The 16668-nt window shown below is 51.7% G+C and overlaps 1 protein-coding gene across 1 annotated transcript in view; it reads right to left on the bottom strand.

The window, feature by feature from the left end:
• col4a3 (collagen, type IV, alpha 3) overlaps positions 1 to 16668 on the bottom strand; it is a gene marked incomplete at its 3' end in the record, with an annotated part of 45565 nt that overhangs the window by 22936 nt on the left and 5961 nt on the right. Inside the window, exons 8-30 of the mRNA XM_079576267.1 lie at positions 16416 to 16442; positions 13326 to 13400; positions 13179 to 13241; positions 13077 to 13112; positions 12956 to 13003; positions 11995 to 12069; positions 11869 to 11913; positions 11545 to 11607; positions 11317 to 11361; positions 9924 to 9977; positions 9815 to 9856; positions 9670 to 9745; positions 7675 to 7875; positions 7426 to 7599; positions 7188 to 7258; positions 6930 to 7118; positions 6567 to 6732; positions 6210 to 6302; positions 5205 to 5309; positions 5032 to 5126; positions 3345 to 3495; positions 3169 to 3282; positions 2469 to 2636 (exon numbers count right to left, since the gene is read on the bottom strand). Coding sequence (XP_079432393.1) covers positions 2469 to 2636; positions 3169 to 3282; positions 3345 to 3495; positions 5032 to 5126; positions 5205 to 5309; positions 6210 to 6302; positions 6567 to 6732; positions 6930 to 7118; positions 7188 to 7258; positions 7426 to 7599; positions 7675 to 7875; positions 9670 to 9745; positions 9815 to 9856; positions 9924 to 9977; positions 11317 to 11361; positions 11545 to 11607; positions 11869 to 11913; positions 11995 to 12069; positions 12956 to 13003; positions 13077 to 13112; positions 13179 to 13241; positions 13326 to 13400; positions 16416 to 16442 — 2176 coding nt within the window. The remainder of the gene's footprint in view (positions 1 to 2468; positions 2637 to 3168; positions 3283 to 3344; positions 3496 to 5031; positions 5127 to 5204; positions 5310 to 6209; positions 6303 to 6566; positions 6733 to 6929; positions 7119 to 7187; positions 7259 to 7425; positions 7600 to 7674; positions 7876 to 9669; positions 9746 to 9814; positions 9857 to 9923; positions 9978 to 11316; positions 11362 to 11544; positions 11608 to 11868; positions 11914 to 11994; positions 12070 to 12955; positions 13004 to 13076; positions 13113 to 13178; positions 13242 to 13325; positions 13401 to 16415; positions 16443 to 16668) is intronic.

The following is a 16668-nucleotide window of genomic DNA, read 5'->3' on the forward strand; positions in this document are numbered from 1 at the left end:
TCACGAAGGGCCGATTTTCATCATTGCCAAAACATCCAAGGGCCGAACCTCAACACTGTCGCCTAAAGTAAAGAACTATTTTCTGCAAATGCCGATGTTTTACCTCAGTGGTTCCCGAGAGGCTTTGGGACAAACCATTACCCGGACGACGAGCCGAGGACCCAAAGAAAACAAAGTGTTGTCATATATCATATAACATATTGTGTTTTCTCCAGGAGGGACTTCAGTCTCTTGGCTCACGTGTGGGATTTGTTGTGCGTGACAGACGTGGACGGACGCTGGTGAGTCTCGTGCCCTCCTGAACTCTTCCTGTGGACTTTCCGTTTCTGGGATGTTGACGTAACCGAGCGTAACGCGGGTCCGCTTCCCGTGCGCCCCGTTTCCTTTTACCTGTGGGGTCAAACCCAGGTCACTTCCTCTGCCCCGCCCCCTCCCGTGACCTTTGCGTGGCGTGCGTGCGTGCGTGCGTCTCCCAGCGCTGGTTTCGCACAAACCAACTCTCCTGGAAAGTCCGATCACGGTGAGTCTTTAATAATCTTACTCTTACCGGTTTATGCGTTAAGTGATGACGTAATGCTCACACGCGCTCGCGCTCGCGCTCCCCGTGTCTGAGCTTTTTGTTCTTCATTTGCGTTTGTAAAGAGTGATTTAAGCCTCGCTCCCGCGCCCGTTCCAAACCCCGTTGAGCCTCGCTGAGTGTTTACGGGTGTGTCTGCGCTGCGCTCGCGCACGAACCTCCGCCTCTCGCGCTTAATCCGTGACCTTACTGAAGTGAACGTTCCAGCCGAATGGTCAGTCACCGTCTCCTGTGTCAGAAATGACCCTTTGTTTGGTGCCTTTGCTCCGCGTGTGCGCGCGCTCGTCACTTCTGATTATTGCGTAAAGAGAGCGTGAGCTTCTTTCTGTTCTAGTGTCGCACAAAGTTCTGATCTGAGTGTTTTGATCCCGCTCAGGTCACTTCATTTACACCGTGTGTGTTTGGATCACGTGCACTTGTGAACCTGTGTTGACACGAATGAACTGTTTAATAGTTAATTATGATTTAAAGCAGGGGGGGAGTTTTCTGTATTGTAAACAGACCGAGGGCTGAAGCCGCTGATGTTTAGCCCAAAGTAAAGCTGGAAAAAATACCATCACAATACCAGAGAAAAATGACTTCAAATGGCTTGAATTGAAGTTCTTTTAGAGAGGAAACAAAGTGATGGATCCAGTGGGTAGAACAGTCTGTAAGGAGGTCAGGTGCTCTTCAGGTTTACGCAAACAAAGTGAAGTCATAATTTTAACATTGCTATGTTCAAATTATATTATAAATAAATAAGTATGCCAGTGTGTATAGTTATGAGTGAGCAAAACGTACTTTGCCTACGCTAACGGAAAGTAAGAAAACCTATAGGACAAGGAATGTGTTTTTCTATCTATACACAGCTGTCCAGCCACCATGACATTGACGAATACGTAGCTTCCCAGACAGACAGTCTGTCTCAACGAACCCCCTACCGGAAATAACTGCTTTTACTTGGAATTTGGGCCGGCCAATCATGTTTTAAGATCCGCCCTTTCCAATCCTCATTTGCATAATAGGATATAAACCCCATGTCTATGGTTGTTCTTTGTGAAACTTGTTCCATACTTTTCACCCAGTAAATATCTTCTTAATCCACTCGATTGTCTCTATTGTTCTTCACATCTCATGATTTCACAAAGGGATCGAGGCCTTTTTTGCCTAAAGTTCTTCTGTGTTGAGTTTGAGTCGTTTGAACTGATCTAAGATACAAACGCGACAGCACCAACGGAACAAGAATAAAACCCACTTCAGACAAATCACTGTTTTTCACTTAAAATGACACAAAATGATCTGAATGAAGAGAATAACGACGACCAGAGGTTTTATCTAATGTAAGACCAAATCTACTCAAAGCTTAGATTTAATCTGTTACTTCAAGTAGATTCGTCATTTCTTCCTTATTATTCTTTTTCCAGTGCACTTCCTTCAGATGCCAGTGTTATGAGCTCATCGGGTGCATTGACAGTGTTTAACTCTAATAATGTTCAAAGTTCTCTCTGATTTGTGTAATAATGTTTGTTAAAATCATCTTGAGGACAGAGGTTCTTTGCTGAAGGGCCCCTGATTTAAGGAATGTTTGTAAACATCATTGTTCACATGTTTTATATATAAGACTTATCTGTAATATTGTGTAAACATGCTCATCAGTGTGCGCTCATAAACACGCTTTAGCTTTAGCTTCATTTGTGTTTTTCTTTTGGGCTTTTTCAGGTTTTTTGAAAGGCTTGAATCACAGTCTTCAAACACCTGCGACCTTTCACCTCTCCTCCTGATGGCGCTGTTGAGCTGCTTCTGCGGTGGGAGAACCTTTCTGAACGTTACCAGACGTTCTGGACCAACATCTGACCTGTTGTTGTAATAGTTATAACTAAAGTGAATGAATGTGATGAACCTGAAGTGTTACCTGGTTCTCCGGCCGCTCCGTCCTCCCCCGCTCGGCCCCTCTGCCCCACAGGCCCCGCCAGCCCCGGGTCTCCGTCAAAGCCCGGGGCCCCGTAAGGACCGGGGGGCCCCATGTCCCCGAGGCCTGGGGGGCCTTGGTCGCCCTGAGCTCCTTTCAGGCCCCGCACACCTGAGAGAGAGAGAGGGAGAGACGCCCATGGAGACACCAGTTATTATTGAGGCAGTCATCTGGTCTGGGGAGAGGGCGGGGCTGGGGAGAGGGCGGGGAGAGGGCGGGGAGATGGCGGGGGAGAGGGCGGGGCTCGGGCTGGGGAGGTTAAAGTCATATATATAGGCTGCATTTCTCCTCAACACCCTTTATAAGTCAGACACTAAGTTAAAGGGGGCGGGCACTAAGTTAAAGGGGGCGGGCACTAAGTTAAAGGGGGCGGACATTATGTTAAAGAGGGCGGGCACTAAGTTAAACCCGCTGTAGATTATTCTCAGCTCCTCATGAGCTGTTGAGGAACGTCCCGAGGTTCCTAAGCTCCAGGAGGTGTTACAGGAAACATCACAGCTCCTCTAACTCCCTCCTGACACTGCTGGAAGCTCCTCGTCACGTCTGACCATGAGGAACGTCCAGGTCAGCGAGGAGGAGGAGCTTCCTCAGATTATTCACACGTTTTCGATGCAGCTTTAAGGGTTAGGGATCAGGGTCAGACCTGGGAAGCCCACGATCCCCGGGAATCCGGGTTCTCCTGGAGGTCCAGAAGGTCCAGGGAGACATCTTCCAGAAAACCCCGGAGGCCCCTGAGCTCCTGCTGGTCCCGGGTTCCCTGAAACAGACCCACAGTCAGAGCTTTGGCCTCGCGTTAGAATCACTGACATCAGGACGAACCCTTTGCTCCGGGCGTTCCCTGAGATCCGGGACGTCCTGGTTCTCCCGTCAGACCCGGGAACCCTCCATCGCCCTGGGGCCCCACAGACCCCTCCTCTCCCCGGGGGCCGCTCCGGCCCTGGGGCCCCGGGAGCCCGAAGCCTGGGTTTCCCTAAAGACGAGATCAGGTCAAGTCTGGATTATCTCACTCGAGAAGCTTATAGCATCGCTAGCATTGTTGCCAACGTTAGCACCATTCACAATGTTAGCATCTGTAGCATCATTCGCATCATTCACAGTTAATATCATTAGCATCTGTAGCATCATTCTTCTGTGAAGCACTTTGGTCCTCCTGGTGTTGCTGTAAAGTGCTATATAAATAAACTTTGATTGATTGATTAATCATTCGCATCATTCACAGTTAGTATCTGTAGCATCATTATAGCATTGTTAGCATCATTATCATCATTCACAGTTAATATCATTAGCATTGGTAGCATCAGTATAGCATTGTTAGCATCGGTAGCATCATTAGCATCATTCGCAATGTTAGTATAATTAGCATCATTAGTGTTTGTAGCATCATTATAGCATCGCTAGCATTGTTGCCACCGTTAGCACCATTCACAATGTTAGCATCTGTAGCATCATTCGCATCATTCACAGCTAGTATCTGTAGCATCATTATAGCATTGTTAGCATCATTATCATCATTCACAGTTAATATCATTATAGCATTGTTAGCATCATTATCATCATTCACAGTTAATATCATTAGCATTGTTAGCATCGGTAGCATCATTATAGCATCGTTAGCATTATTAGCATCATTCGCAATGTTAGTATAATTAACATCATTAGTGTTTGTAGCATCATAGCATTGTTAGCATTGTTAACATCGGTAGCATCATTATAGCATTGTTAGCATTATTAGCATCATCCGCAATGTTAGTATAATTAGCATCATTAGTGTTTGTAGCATCATAGCATTGTTAGCATTGTTAGCATCATTCGCATCGTTAGCATCATTAGCATCATTCGCAATGTTAGTATAATTAGCATCATTAGTGTTTGTAGCATCATCATTAGCATCGTTAGCATCGTTAGCATCATTAGCATTGATAGCATCATTATAGCATCGCTAGCATTATTGCCATCGTTAGCATCATTCGCAATGTTAGCATCATTCGCATCATACGCAATGTTAGCATCTGTAGCATCATAGCATTGTTAGCATCATTCACATCGTTAGCCTCATTAGCATTGGTAGCATCACTATAGCGTTGTTAGCATCGTTAGCATCATTCGCAATGTTGGTATTATTAGCATCAGTAGCATCACTATAGCGTTGTTAGCACCATTAGCATCATTCGCAAAGTTAGCATCGTTAGCATTGTTAGTATCATGCGCATCATTAGCATCTTTAGCGTCCTTAGCATCACGTTCACATCGAAATTTTTTAAAAAGTGCAAAGAAATTTGGTAAATGGGGCAAACAGGGCAAAAATAGAATAAAAAATCCCAGGCTGGTGTCGTTTAACGGTGCCCAGCCCTACACACCCGGAGACGACGAACCTCCGGGGCTTTTCAAAATAAACTAAAGTGTGTTTTAAAGACGTCTGCTGAAACTCCGCCTCCGTGTCGCGTCAGAATAAACTCAAGTTACATTAACTCCAAATAAAGGAATAAATAAAGTGATCTGGACTGACCTTTGGACCTGGTCGTCCTGGAGGTCCTGAAGGTCCCGCTCGGCCCTTCACTCCCAAACTGGTCTGTCCTTGATCTCCAGGAGGCCCTCGATTACCTGCGGCAGAGACGGGCTTTTATTATGAAAGGCCATTCGCTCCGGCGTAAAAAGCCACGCCAGCCACAGTGCACTCACCTTTGACCCCTGGGAACCCCGGGGGGCCCTGGATGGAGAAGCCGGAGTCTCCCTTCAGTCCTTTGGGTCCTGGAGCTCCTGGTTGTCCCGGGAACCCGGCCAGACCTGGAACAGAAGCTCAGGTTAAAGAGTTCCTCATGAGCGCGTGAAAGACCCGTCCAGGAAGAAAAGGGCAGTGACTCATGATGATGTAGCATTGATGTTAGCATAATTAGCATCGTTAGTATTATTATCGTCATTAGCATCGTTAGCATTATTATCGTCATTAGCATCGTTAGCATTATTAGCGTCATTAGCATCGTTGGCATAATTAGCATTGTTAGTATTATTAGCGTCATTAGCATCGTTAGCGTCATTAGCATCGTTGGCATAATTAGCATTGTTAGCGTCATTAGCATCGTTAGCATTATTAGCATCATTAGCATCGTTGGCATAATTAGCATTGTTAGTATTATTATCGTCATTAGCATCGTTAGCATTATTAGCGTTATTAGCATCGTTGGCATAATTAGCATTGTTAGTATTATTATCGTCATTAGCATCGTTAGCATTATTAGCGTTATTAGCATCGTTGGCATAATTAGCATTGTTAGTATTATTAGCGTCATTAGCATCGTTAGCATTATTAGCGTCATTAGCATTGTTAGCATAATTAGCATGGTTAGTATTAATAGCGTCATTAGCATTGTTGGCATTATTAGCATAATTAGCCTCGTTAACATAATTAGCATTGTTAGTGTTATTAGCGTCATTAGCATCGTTAGCATTATTAGCGTCATTAGCATCGTTAGCGCCATTATGCTGCCTTCATGTGCTCTGGTAAAGATGATCCTTTCCATTTGTGAAGTGGACATTACACCTGTGTCATAGCAAAGTGAAACACTAAAAACACAGTAAACACGCTGTACTGTAGTATTTATACTGCAAATGGCAAATACACAACTATACACAACTATAAACGAATACATTCAGGTGAGAAAGTCGTTTCTCTGCTGCCCTTCTTACCCTCTGGTCCTGGACTCCCGCGCTGACCCTCGGACCCTTTCAGACCTGGATCTCCAGGAGACACGTCGTACTGGACTGGCTCCCCCTTGTCCCCTGAGACGGAACCACAGAACTGGGTCAGAGCCGGGTCAGAACCGGGTCAGAACCGGGTCAGAGCCGGGTCAGAGTCGGGTCAAAACCGGGTCAGAGCCGGGTCAAAACCGGGTCAGAGCCGGGTCAAAACCGGGTCAGAGCCGGGTCAAACCGGGTCAGAGCCGGGTCAAAACCGGGTCAGAGCCGGGTCAGAGCCGGGTCAAAACCGGGTCAGAGCCGGGTCAGAGCCGGGTCAAATCCGGGTCATAAAGTGTTGGATCTGACCTGGGGTTCCTGCGTCTCCCGGGGCCCCGAGGACCCCCACACTGCCCTTGGCTCCAGGGGGTCCCGGGGGCCCGATGCCGGTGGGTCCAGGGGGCCCCCTCTGTCCTGGGGCCCCTCTTAGTCCAGTTTCTCCCTCCGGCCCTGGGTCCCCCACGGGGCCGAACACCTGCAGCAACAGTGTGAAGGCAACAGTGTGAAGGCAAATTGAGTTGCCTTGTGTACGACGTAAAGGAAGTTTATTATATTTATATTATTGTATCGTCATGACTGTGACGACTGTAGTAATGTGTGATCACACATCACAGGAAAAACATTTGTACAAACTTTGGCCCCGGGGGCCGCGCTCGTTCAGACTAAACTCACAGTGTGGCCCTTAGGGCCTGGGGGCCCTTTGGCCCCTGGGTTTCCAGAGGTTCCCTCTTCTCCCTCAGGTCCTGGGGCTCCTGGGGGCCCCGGGTTCCCGGTCTCTCCTTTACTTCCCACTCGAGTCAACATGCCCGGGTCGCCGAGGGGACCGGCGAGGCCCCGGGATCCTGGGGGCCCAAATGGGCCCTGGACAGAAACAAAAGTGAATAATGATCCTGAGCAGATTTAAACCAAAGGAAAAGGACAGGGCCTCACCTGTGGCCCGGGGGCCCCTGGCAGTCCTACGGTCCCCTTCTGTCCTGAGGCCCCTGGGGGCCCCTCAGCTCCTGCATCAGAGACTCAGGGTTTAGTCCCAGACAACAGTATTTCACTCTGACACGTGTTATGTTGATAAATATATTAAATAATAAAGATACTGGCAGGAAGTCCACAGTGCTGAACGGTTGCTATGCCAACCACGTTACACCATAAACATAGAACTTTAATGTTTTACCTGGGGCCCCCGGCTCTCCTCGGGGCCCTCGTAGGCCCTTCTCTGCGGGGGGTCCGGGATAACAGTTAAAGCAGATGTCTCCGGGGGCCCCTGGCTCTCCCTCAGCTCCTCTGTAGCCGCTGGGGCCCCTCGCACCCTTCTGCCCTCTGGCCCCCGTCGGCCCCGGCATCGGCTCTGCAGAAGTGAAAACTCTCACTGCAAACAACTGGACAACATCTGCCAGTCATAGAATAAGCTCCGCCCACTCACCTGTGTCGCCCGGGTCTCCCACCTCTCCCGGGGGCCCCGCAGGTCCCGGGACTCCGTCTGCTCCTGGGGGCCCGAACAGGACGGGGCCCGGCTCTCCGCTCTCTCCTTTGGGGCCCGAGAATCCCGGGGGCCCCTGGCGCCCTGGGGGTCCCGGGGGGGCGGGGCCTGGCTCTCCTGGAGGTCCTGGGAAACCCGTGAAACCTACAACACACAAGTCTCCTGACTACATGTCCCAGGATGCACTGCTGTCTTAGAGCTGACTACATGTCCCAGGATGCACTGCTGTCTTCAGAGCTGACTACATGTCCCAGGATGCACTGCTGTCTTAGAGCTGACTACATGTCCCAGGATGCACTGCTGTCTTCAGAGCTGACTACATGTCCCAGGATGCACTGCTGTCTCAGAGCTGACTACATGTCCCAGGATGCACTGCTGTCTTAGCCCTGACTACATGTCCCAGGATGCACTGCTGTCTTTAGCCCTGACTACATGTCCCAGGATGCACTGCTGTCTTCAGCCCTGACTACATGTCCCAGGATGCACTGCTGTCTTAGAGCTGACTACATGTCCCAGGATGCACTGCTGTCTTAGAGCTGACTACATGTCCCAGGATGCACTGCTGTCTTAGCCCTGACTACATGTCCCAGGATGCACTGCTGTCTTAGAGCTGACTACATGTCCCAGGATGCACTGCTGTCTTAGCCCTGACTACATGTCCCAGGATGCACTGCTGTCTTAGAGCTGACTACATGTCCCAGGATGCACTGCTGTCTTAGAGCATGTCCCAGGATGCACTGCTGTCTTAGAGCTGACTACATGTCCCAGGATGCACTGCTGTCTTCAGCCCTGACTACATGTCCCAGGATGCACTTGTGTATCTCCTTGGTGTAACTGTTGCTGTTATTTCTTACTTTGTTTTTTCCCGATGAAGGAAACTTGTGCTGGAAATATTGTTTCTTTTTTTCTATATTATTGTTTTTACCATTGAGGACAAAGAAAAAAATGAGCTGTTTTAATTGTTGAAAGTACCAGACGTAGGGAGACCAGTTCTATAAGAATGAAAAGTAGGACACTTGAGCTTAAAAGTGAGGACTAAGGGTAAAAAAACAAAAACAAACTTAAAACAAACTACTACTGTTAAATAGGAACAGAAAATATTATAAGCCTAAATAAGAATTTACATATTATCATCTAATGATTGTAAGGCTTAGGAGTCCGTAGGAGTGAGGAGGAATCCTTGTCAGAGGCCAGTGTGCAGCCTGTTTAAGAACTATGGGGATTTTCCTGGAGGATGGGTGGGACACTTACAAGCCACTTACAAGCCACTTACAAGCCACTTACAAGTCACTTACAAGGCCTTTTTGGCCAGAGTGGCTGTATTTGCACCTCCATTACGTCCCGCTCGGGAATGTGCACTCGCGCTGTATTGGGTCCATTTCACTTAGAGGTCAACTAATATATTGGGCCGGTATTTAGGTTAGGGTTAGAGTAGTTTGGCATCCGCACAGTAAAGTGAAGATTACTGCGCGGATTTTGAACTCCTGGTATTATTACGCCTTACAATATAGTCCCCCCTTTTATCCGCTTAGAAAATCCACATTGTTTAATTGTGTGTAATTATACTTTGTAGTGGAACACTTCACGTAACCATATTTAAATAGGGAAAACGTGGAAGAGCTTGGTAGCTTCTATCTTGACCTGTTTTGGAGCTATAGAGGAGAGAGGGAGAGGCTAAATGCTAACGCCGTCTGCGCTGTGTTTACGTGACTGAAGATCAGACAGGTCCTAAAGAACTCGTCACAGCTCAGGTAAGAACATATCTCAGTGTGGAAAAACGCTGGCCTGTTCCTTTAAATCTGGGTCTGTCTTATTCTTCTATGAAAACAGAAAACTTTCTTTAAATTTAATCTAAAATATAGTTATTTGCCCGTTCTCCTGCAGCGTCTCATGAAGGCAGTAGAGCGCCCTCTGCAGATAAGGTTGTGTAATAATTACCTGTCTCTCCCCGGAGCCCTGGGGGCCCCTGCTGGCCTGTGGGCCCCTGGAGGCCCTTCACATACGTGACGCGGCCCTGTCAGTGTCAGACACATGATGGTCATGGTTAAAGTCTCACATGAAGCACAGACTCGTTTACACTGACCTCTCCGGGGTCGCCGGGGAAACCACGCTCGCCCTTCTCGCCCTGAGGGGGAGGAGCTTCCATTAGCACAGGCCTATCACAGACTGTTATCATGTGGCTCCACCCTCACCTGGACTCCAGCGATGCCCGACTCTCCCAGGACTCCACGTGGACCAGGGTCGCCCTGAAACCACAGGTACAGCTTTAAAGTGTGAACCATCTACAGAAGCTCCGCCTCCTCATTGGAGACCCCGACATCGGCCCTGACATCAGCCCCGACATCGGCCCCGACATCAGCCCCGACATCGGCCCCGACATCAGCCCCGACATCAGCCCCGACATCAGCCCCGACATCGGCCCCGACATCAGCCCCGACATCGGCCCCGACATCGGCCCCGACATCGGCCCCGACATCGGCCCCGACATCGGCCCCGACATCGGCCCCGACATCGGCCCCGACATCGGCCCCGACATCGGCCCCGACATCGGCCCCGACATCGGCCCCGACATCGGCCCCGACATCGGCCCCGACATCGGCCCCGACATCGGCCCCGACATCGGCCCCGACATCGGCCCCGACATCGGCCCCGACATCGGCCCCGACATCGGCCCCGACATCGGCCCCGACATCGGCCCCGACATCGGCCCCGTCATCGGCCCCGACATCGGCCCCGACATCAGCCCCGACATCAGCCCCGACATCAGCCCCGACATCAGCCCCGACATCAGCCGTGACCAGAGGAAAAGACTCAGGGCAGGTGGGAGGAGGGGTTACAGGAGCTCTGTGAAGCTCCGCCTCCTCATCGGTGACCCCGACATCAGCCCCGACATCAGCCCCGACATCAGCCCCGACATCAGCCCCGACATCAGCCCCGACATCAGCCCCGACATCAGCCCCGACATCGGCCGTGACCAGAGGAAAGAGTCAGGGCAGGTGGGAGGAGTTACAGGAGCTCTGTGAAGCTCCGCCTCCTCATCGGTGACCCCGACATCAGCCCCGACATCAGCCCCGACATCAGCCGTGACCAGAGGAAAAGACTCAGGACAGGGAGGAGGGGTTACAGGAGCTCTGTGAAGCTCCGCCCCCTCATCGGTGACCCCGACATCAGCCCTTCACAGCAGATGTTCAGTAGAAGTGAAAAAAATGGCAGTCGTAGCAAGCACTAGCTAGCCGTCAGCACTAGCCCGATGCTAACATGAAGCATCATGTTAGCGTTTTTAAGTTTGTACATCAACAAATCATTTCAATGCACTTCTATTGTAATGAGTAATGAGTAATATATTACTGTGTTTTGTGTGAGTAATACTTTATATTCCTCAGTTACTGAAAAAAGTCATATATTTTTGTAACTCGTTACTTTTGTGAAATGTTTCCCCAACACTGGTCGTCACTTCTCAAACTGTGAATGTTTTGTTGAAATGTGATCATTATTTCCCTCCATCAGCCGGAGGTGGTGACGTCGTCCTAAACCCCCCCCCCCCCCCCGACCCCCCCAGCAGGACCAGACTGAAGCAGGGCTCACCTGTTGGCCCAGCTCTCCAGGAAATCCAGGTTTCCCCAACTTCCCCTGAAACAGAGCAGAGTCAGCACCACGGACAGGGCTCCACATAAAGGCTCGTTTATCTCCTCTTTCTAATGTCGAGCCTGCGTTACCCACTGCCACCACCAGAGGGCGCTTCAGAGAATTGGGTAAAGCTGACCTGGGGAAATGTGCTGGGTTAACCAGGACTTAAACCTGTGACGGACTCACCTCTGGTCCCGGCTCTCCTGGATCTCCTTTCTGTCCTGCCGGTGCGGGGCGGCCGTGGCGACCCTGGGGGAGAATCACTCATTATGAACAGAGAGGAAGGTTCCTGAGTCCTCGTCTGGACTCTGTAGTCCAGACGAGGACTCTGTAGTCCAGACGAGGACTCCAGAACCTTCTCTAGAACCATCCAGACCATGTGGTGTTTGTCTGAAGATAATAATCACGGCTCTTTGTGACGTTCATTTATTCTTTAGAGTGGAGTCTGTGTATGGGGAGTGTAGTACGAGTGTTAGTATTCAGAGTAGAGTCAGTACTTGAGGTACTCACAGTGGGGCCTCTGCAGCCCTTCAGGCCGGGGTCTCCGGGTTCTCCCTGGAACATGAATATTCATGAGCTCATTAACATGATGACGTCACTGAAGAACTTGATAAACTACAGGACGAGGCCTCAGACCTTCAGCTCTTTGGGGCCCTCGGCGTAAAGCTTAATGCCCTTCTGTCCAGGGGCCCCCGGGGGCCCGCGCTCGCCCTGCAACACAGGAGGAAACAGGTGAGGGCTGGAGGGAAACAGAGTGTGGGGGTTATTGTAGGGGTTTGTGTGGGGGTTTGTGTAAGGGTTTGTGTAAGGGTTTGTGTAGGGCAGGGGTAGGCAATTTTTTTCATTGTAAAAAGAGCGAGGGCCGAAGTCGCCAGTTTTAGGCCAAAGTAAAGCACGACACTGGAAAAATACCATCTTAAATGAGATAAATGACTTAAAATTGCTTGAATAAAAGTTGTTTATGTTGAATTTGAGTCAGTTTGGACTAATCTAAGATAAAGATAAAGACACAAATGTTGATGCCAATGGAACAGGCATGAAACTCTTTGAAATCAGACAAATGAACTTTTACTTTTAAATATTTATTTTTTTTCACTTGAAATTCTACAATATAATCTGTTAAGAGAATAATGACTTGTTCCATTGGTGATAAGATGTTTTATCTGATCTAAGACCAGACCAAGAGTGAATCTCTTAATTCGAGTAGGTTTCCGTCATTTCTTCCTTAAAATGATTATTATTTTTCCAGTGCACTTTCTACAAATGCTGGAGTTGTCCATGATATGACCTAATCGGGTGCATTAACAGTATTTCTCCCATTGAACCCGAACAATATTAAAGTTCTTTCTGATTTGTGTAATAATGTTTCTCAAAATCATCTTGAGGGCCAGAGGTTCTGTGCTGGAGGGCCGGATTTGGCCCCCGGGCCTGACGTTGCCCACCCCTGATGTAGGGGTTTGTGTGGGGGTTTGTGTGGGGGTTATTGTAGTGGTTATTATAGGGGTTATTGTAGGGGTTTGTGTAGGAGTTTGTGTGGGGGTTATTGTGGGGGTTATTGTAGGGGTTTGTAGGGGTTTGTAGGGTGTGGTGGATCTACCTTCTGGCCCTGAGGCCCCGGGATCACGGGACTGGGGCCCTCCTGACCCTGAAACACAAAGAGGAAACTCTATCAGGACCAAATCCCTCAGAGCGCAGACGAGAGGTCACATGACTCAGACCTTTTCTCCGGGGGCTCCTGGGGGCCCGGGGCGTCCCTGAAAGAGAAGGACATGAGTCAGTCTCCACATGCTCATGAGCCTCGTGACTCAGAGAGACGTTACCTCTGCCCCGGCGGGTCCTGAGGGGCCCGGAAACCCTGGAGATCCCGGAGCTCCGTCCTGCCCCTGAAACAAACCCAGGAGAGGTCAGAGGTCAGAGGTCAGAGGTCAGAGCCGCCATGACCCGGATGCCCTCCCGCCGTGTCACACCTGCTCTCCACTGGGTCCTGGAGGTCCTGGGGCTCCGCTCGGACTGAGGAGCTCCGCAAAGACGAACGAGTCGCCCTGAAACAGAGAAACAGAGCCAGAGGGCGGGGTCAGTGTGAGGGGCGGGGTCAGTGTGAGGGGCGGGGTTATAGGGTTAGTGTGGGGGCGGGGTTAGTGTGAGGGGCGGGGTCATAGGGTTAGTGTGGGGGCGGGGTTATAGGGTTAGTGTGAGGGGCGGGGTTATAGGGTTAGTGTGGGGGCGGGGTTATAGGGTTAGTGTGGGGGCGGGGTTATAGGGTTAGTGTGAGGGCGGGGTTATAGGGTTAGTGTGAGGGCGGGGTTATAGGGTTAGTGTGGGGGCGGGGTTATAGGGTTAGTGTGGGGGCGGGGTTATAGGGTTAGTGTGAGGGCGGGGTTATAGGGTTAGTGTGAGGGCGGGGTTATAGGGTTAGTGTGGGGGCGGGGTTAGTGTGAGGGCGGGGTTAGTGTGAGGGGCGGGGTCACAGGGTTAGTGTGGGGGCGGGGTTATAGGGTTAGTGTGAGGGCGGGGTTATAGGGTTAGTGTGAGGGGCGGGGTCACAGGGTTAGTGTGGGGGCGGGGTCACAGGGTTAGTGTGGGGGCGGGGTTATAGGGTTAGTGTGGGGGCGGGGTTATAGGGTTAGTGTGAGGGCGGGGTCATAGGGTTAGTGTGAGGGCGGGGTTATAGGGTTAGTGTGAGGGCGGGGTCACAGGGTTAGTGTGGGGGCGGGGTTATAGGGTTAGTGTGGGGGCGGGGTTATAGGGTTAGTGTAGGGGCGGGGTTATAGGGTTAGTGTGGGGGCGGGGTCATAGGGTTAGTGTGGGGGCGGGGTTATAGGGTTAGTGTGGGGGCGGGGTTATAGGGTTAGTGTGGGGGCGGGGTCATAGGGTCAGTGTGAGGGCGGGGTTATAGGGTTAGTGTGGGGGCGGGGTTAGTGTGGGGGCGGGGTTAGTGTGGGGGCGGGGTTATAGGGTTAGTGTGGGGGCGGGGTTATAGGGTTAGTGTGGGGGCGGGGTTATAGGGTTAGTGTGGGGGCGGGGTTATAGGGTTAGTGTGGGGGCGGGGTTATAGGGTTAGTGTGGGGGCGGGGTTATAGGGTTAGTGTGGGGGCGGGGTCATAGGGTTAGTGTGAGGGCGGGGTTATAGGGTTAGTGTGAGGGCGGGGTTATAGGGTTAGTGTGGGGGCGGGGTTATAGGGTTAGTGTGGGGGCGGTGTTAGTGTGGGGGCGGGGTTATAGGGTTAGTGTGGGGGCGGTGTTAGTGTGGGGGCGGGGTTATAGGGTTAGTGTGGGGGCGGGGTTAGTGTGAGGGCGGGGTCATAGGGTTAGTGTGGGGGCGGGGTTATAGGGTTAGTGTGGGGGCGGGGTTATAGGGTTAGTGTGAGGGCGGGGTTATAGGGTTAGTGTGGGGGCGGGGTCATAGGGTTAGTGTGGGGGCGGGGTTATAGGGTTAGTGTGAGGGCGGGGTTATAGGGTTAGTGTGAGGGCGGGGTCATAGGGTTAGTGTGGGGGCGGGGTTATAGGGTTAGTGTGAGGGCGGGGTTATAGGGTTAGTGTGGGGGCGGGGTCACAGGGTTAGTGTGAGGGCGGGGTCAGAGGGTTAGTGTGGGGGCGGGGTTATAGGGTTAGTGTGGGGGCGGGGTTATAGGGTTAGTGTGGGGGCGGGGTTAGTGTGGGGGCGGGGTTATAGGGTTAGTGTGGGGGCGGGGTCATAGGGTTAGTGTGGGGGCGGGGTTATAGGGTTAGTGTGAGGGCGGGGTTAGTGTGGGGGCGGGGTTATAGGGTTAGTGTGGGGGCGGGGTTATAGAGTTAGTGCGGGGGCGGGGTTAGTGTGAGGGCGGGGTTATAGGGTTAGTGTGGGGGCGGGGTTATAGGGTTAGTGTGAGGGGCGGGGTCAGAGGGTTAGTGTGAGGGCGGAGTCACAAGGTTAGTGTGAGGGCGGGGTTATAGGGTTAGTGTGGGGGCGGGGTTAGTGTGGGGGCGGGGTTAGTGTGGGGGCGGGGTTATAGGGTTAGTGTGGGGGCGGGGTTATAGGGTTAGTGTGGGGGCGGGGTTAGTGTGGGGGCGGGGTCATAGGGTTAGTGTGGGGGCGGGGTCACAGGGTTAGTGTGGGAGCGGGGTTAGTGTGGGGGCGGGGTCACAGGGTTAGTGTGGGGGCGGGGTTATAGGGTTAGTGTGGGGGGCGGGGTCATAGGGTTAGTGTGAGGGCGGGGTTGTAGGGTTAGTGTGAGGGCGGGGTTATAGGGTTAGTGTGAGGGCGGGGTTATAGGGTTAGTGTGGGGGCGGGGTTATAGGGTTAGTGTGGGGGCGGGGTTATAGGGTTAGTGTGAGGGCGGGGTCATAGGGTTAGTGTGAGGGGCGGGGTTATAGGGTTAGTGTGAGGGCGGGGTTATAGGGTTAGTGTGAGGGCGGGGTTATAGGGTTAGTGTGAGGGCGGGGTTATAGGGTTAGTGTGAGGGCGGGGTTATAGGGTTAGTGTGAGGGCGGGGTTAGTGTGGGGGCGGGGTTATAGGGTTAGTGTGAGGGCGGGGTTATAGGGTTAGTGTGGGGGCGGGGTTATAGGGTTAGTGTGGGGGCGGGGTTATAGGGTTAGTGTGAGGGCGGGGTTATAGGGTTAGTGTGAGGGCGGGGTTATAGGGTTAGTGTGGGGGCGGGGTTATAGGGTTAGTGTGAGGGCGGGGTTAGTGTGGGGGCGGGGTTATAGGGTTAGTGTGAGGGCGGGGTTATAGGGTTAGTGTGGGGGCGGGGTTATAGGGTTAGTGTGAGGGCGGGGTTAGTGTGGGGGCGGGGTTATAGGGTTAGTGTGAGGGCGGGGTTATAGGGTTAGTGTGGGGGCGGGGTTATAGGGTTAGTGTGGGGGCGGGGTTATAGGGTTAGTGTGAGGGCGGGGTTATAGGGTTAGTGTGAGGGCGGGGTTATAGGGTTAGTGTAGGGGCGGGGTCATAGGGTTAGTGTGGGGGCGGGGTTATAGGGTTAGTGTGGGGGCGGGGTCATAGGGTTAGTGTAGGGGCGGGGTCACAGGGTTAGTGTGGGGGCGGGGTTAGTGTGGGGGGCGGGGCATAGGGGAATGTTACCTGATCTCCTCTCAGACCTCGCTCTCCCTGAAACAGACACAGAAGGTTCACTTTCCTCAAAACGACAGGACTGTTTTAACTTTGTGTGGGGGTTTGTGTGGGGGTTTGTGTGGGGGTTTGTGTGGGGGTTTGTGTGGGGGCTTGTGGTGGGGGGGGTCAGAGGTTCAGAAGGTCCTGCTGAAGCTCCTCCCTCATGGATCTCTGCACCCGCTGCTGATCGACCTTCAGTATCGTCTGAATAAACGAGACACAG

The sequence above is a fragment of the Gobius niger genome, assembly GCF_951799975.1.
Source record: "Gobius niger genome assembly, chromosome: 1".
Taxonomy (NCBI): Eukaryota; Metazoa; Chordata; class Actinopteri; order Gobiiformes; family Gobiidae; genus Gobius; species Gobius niger.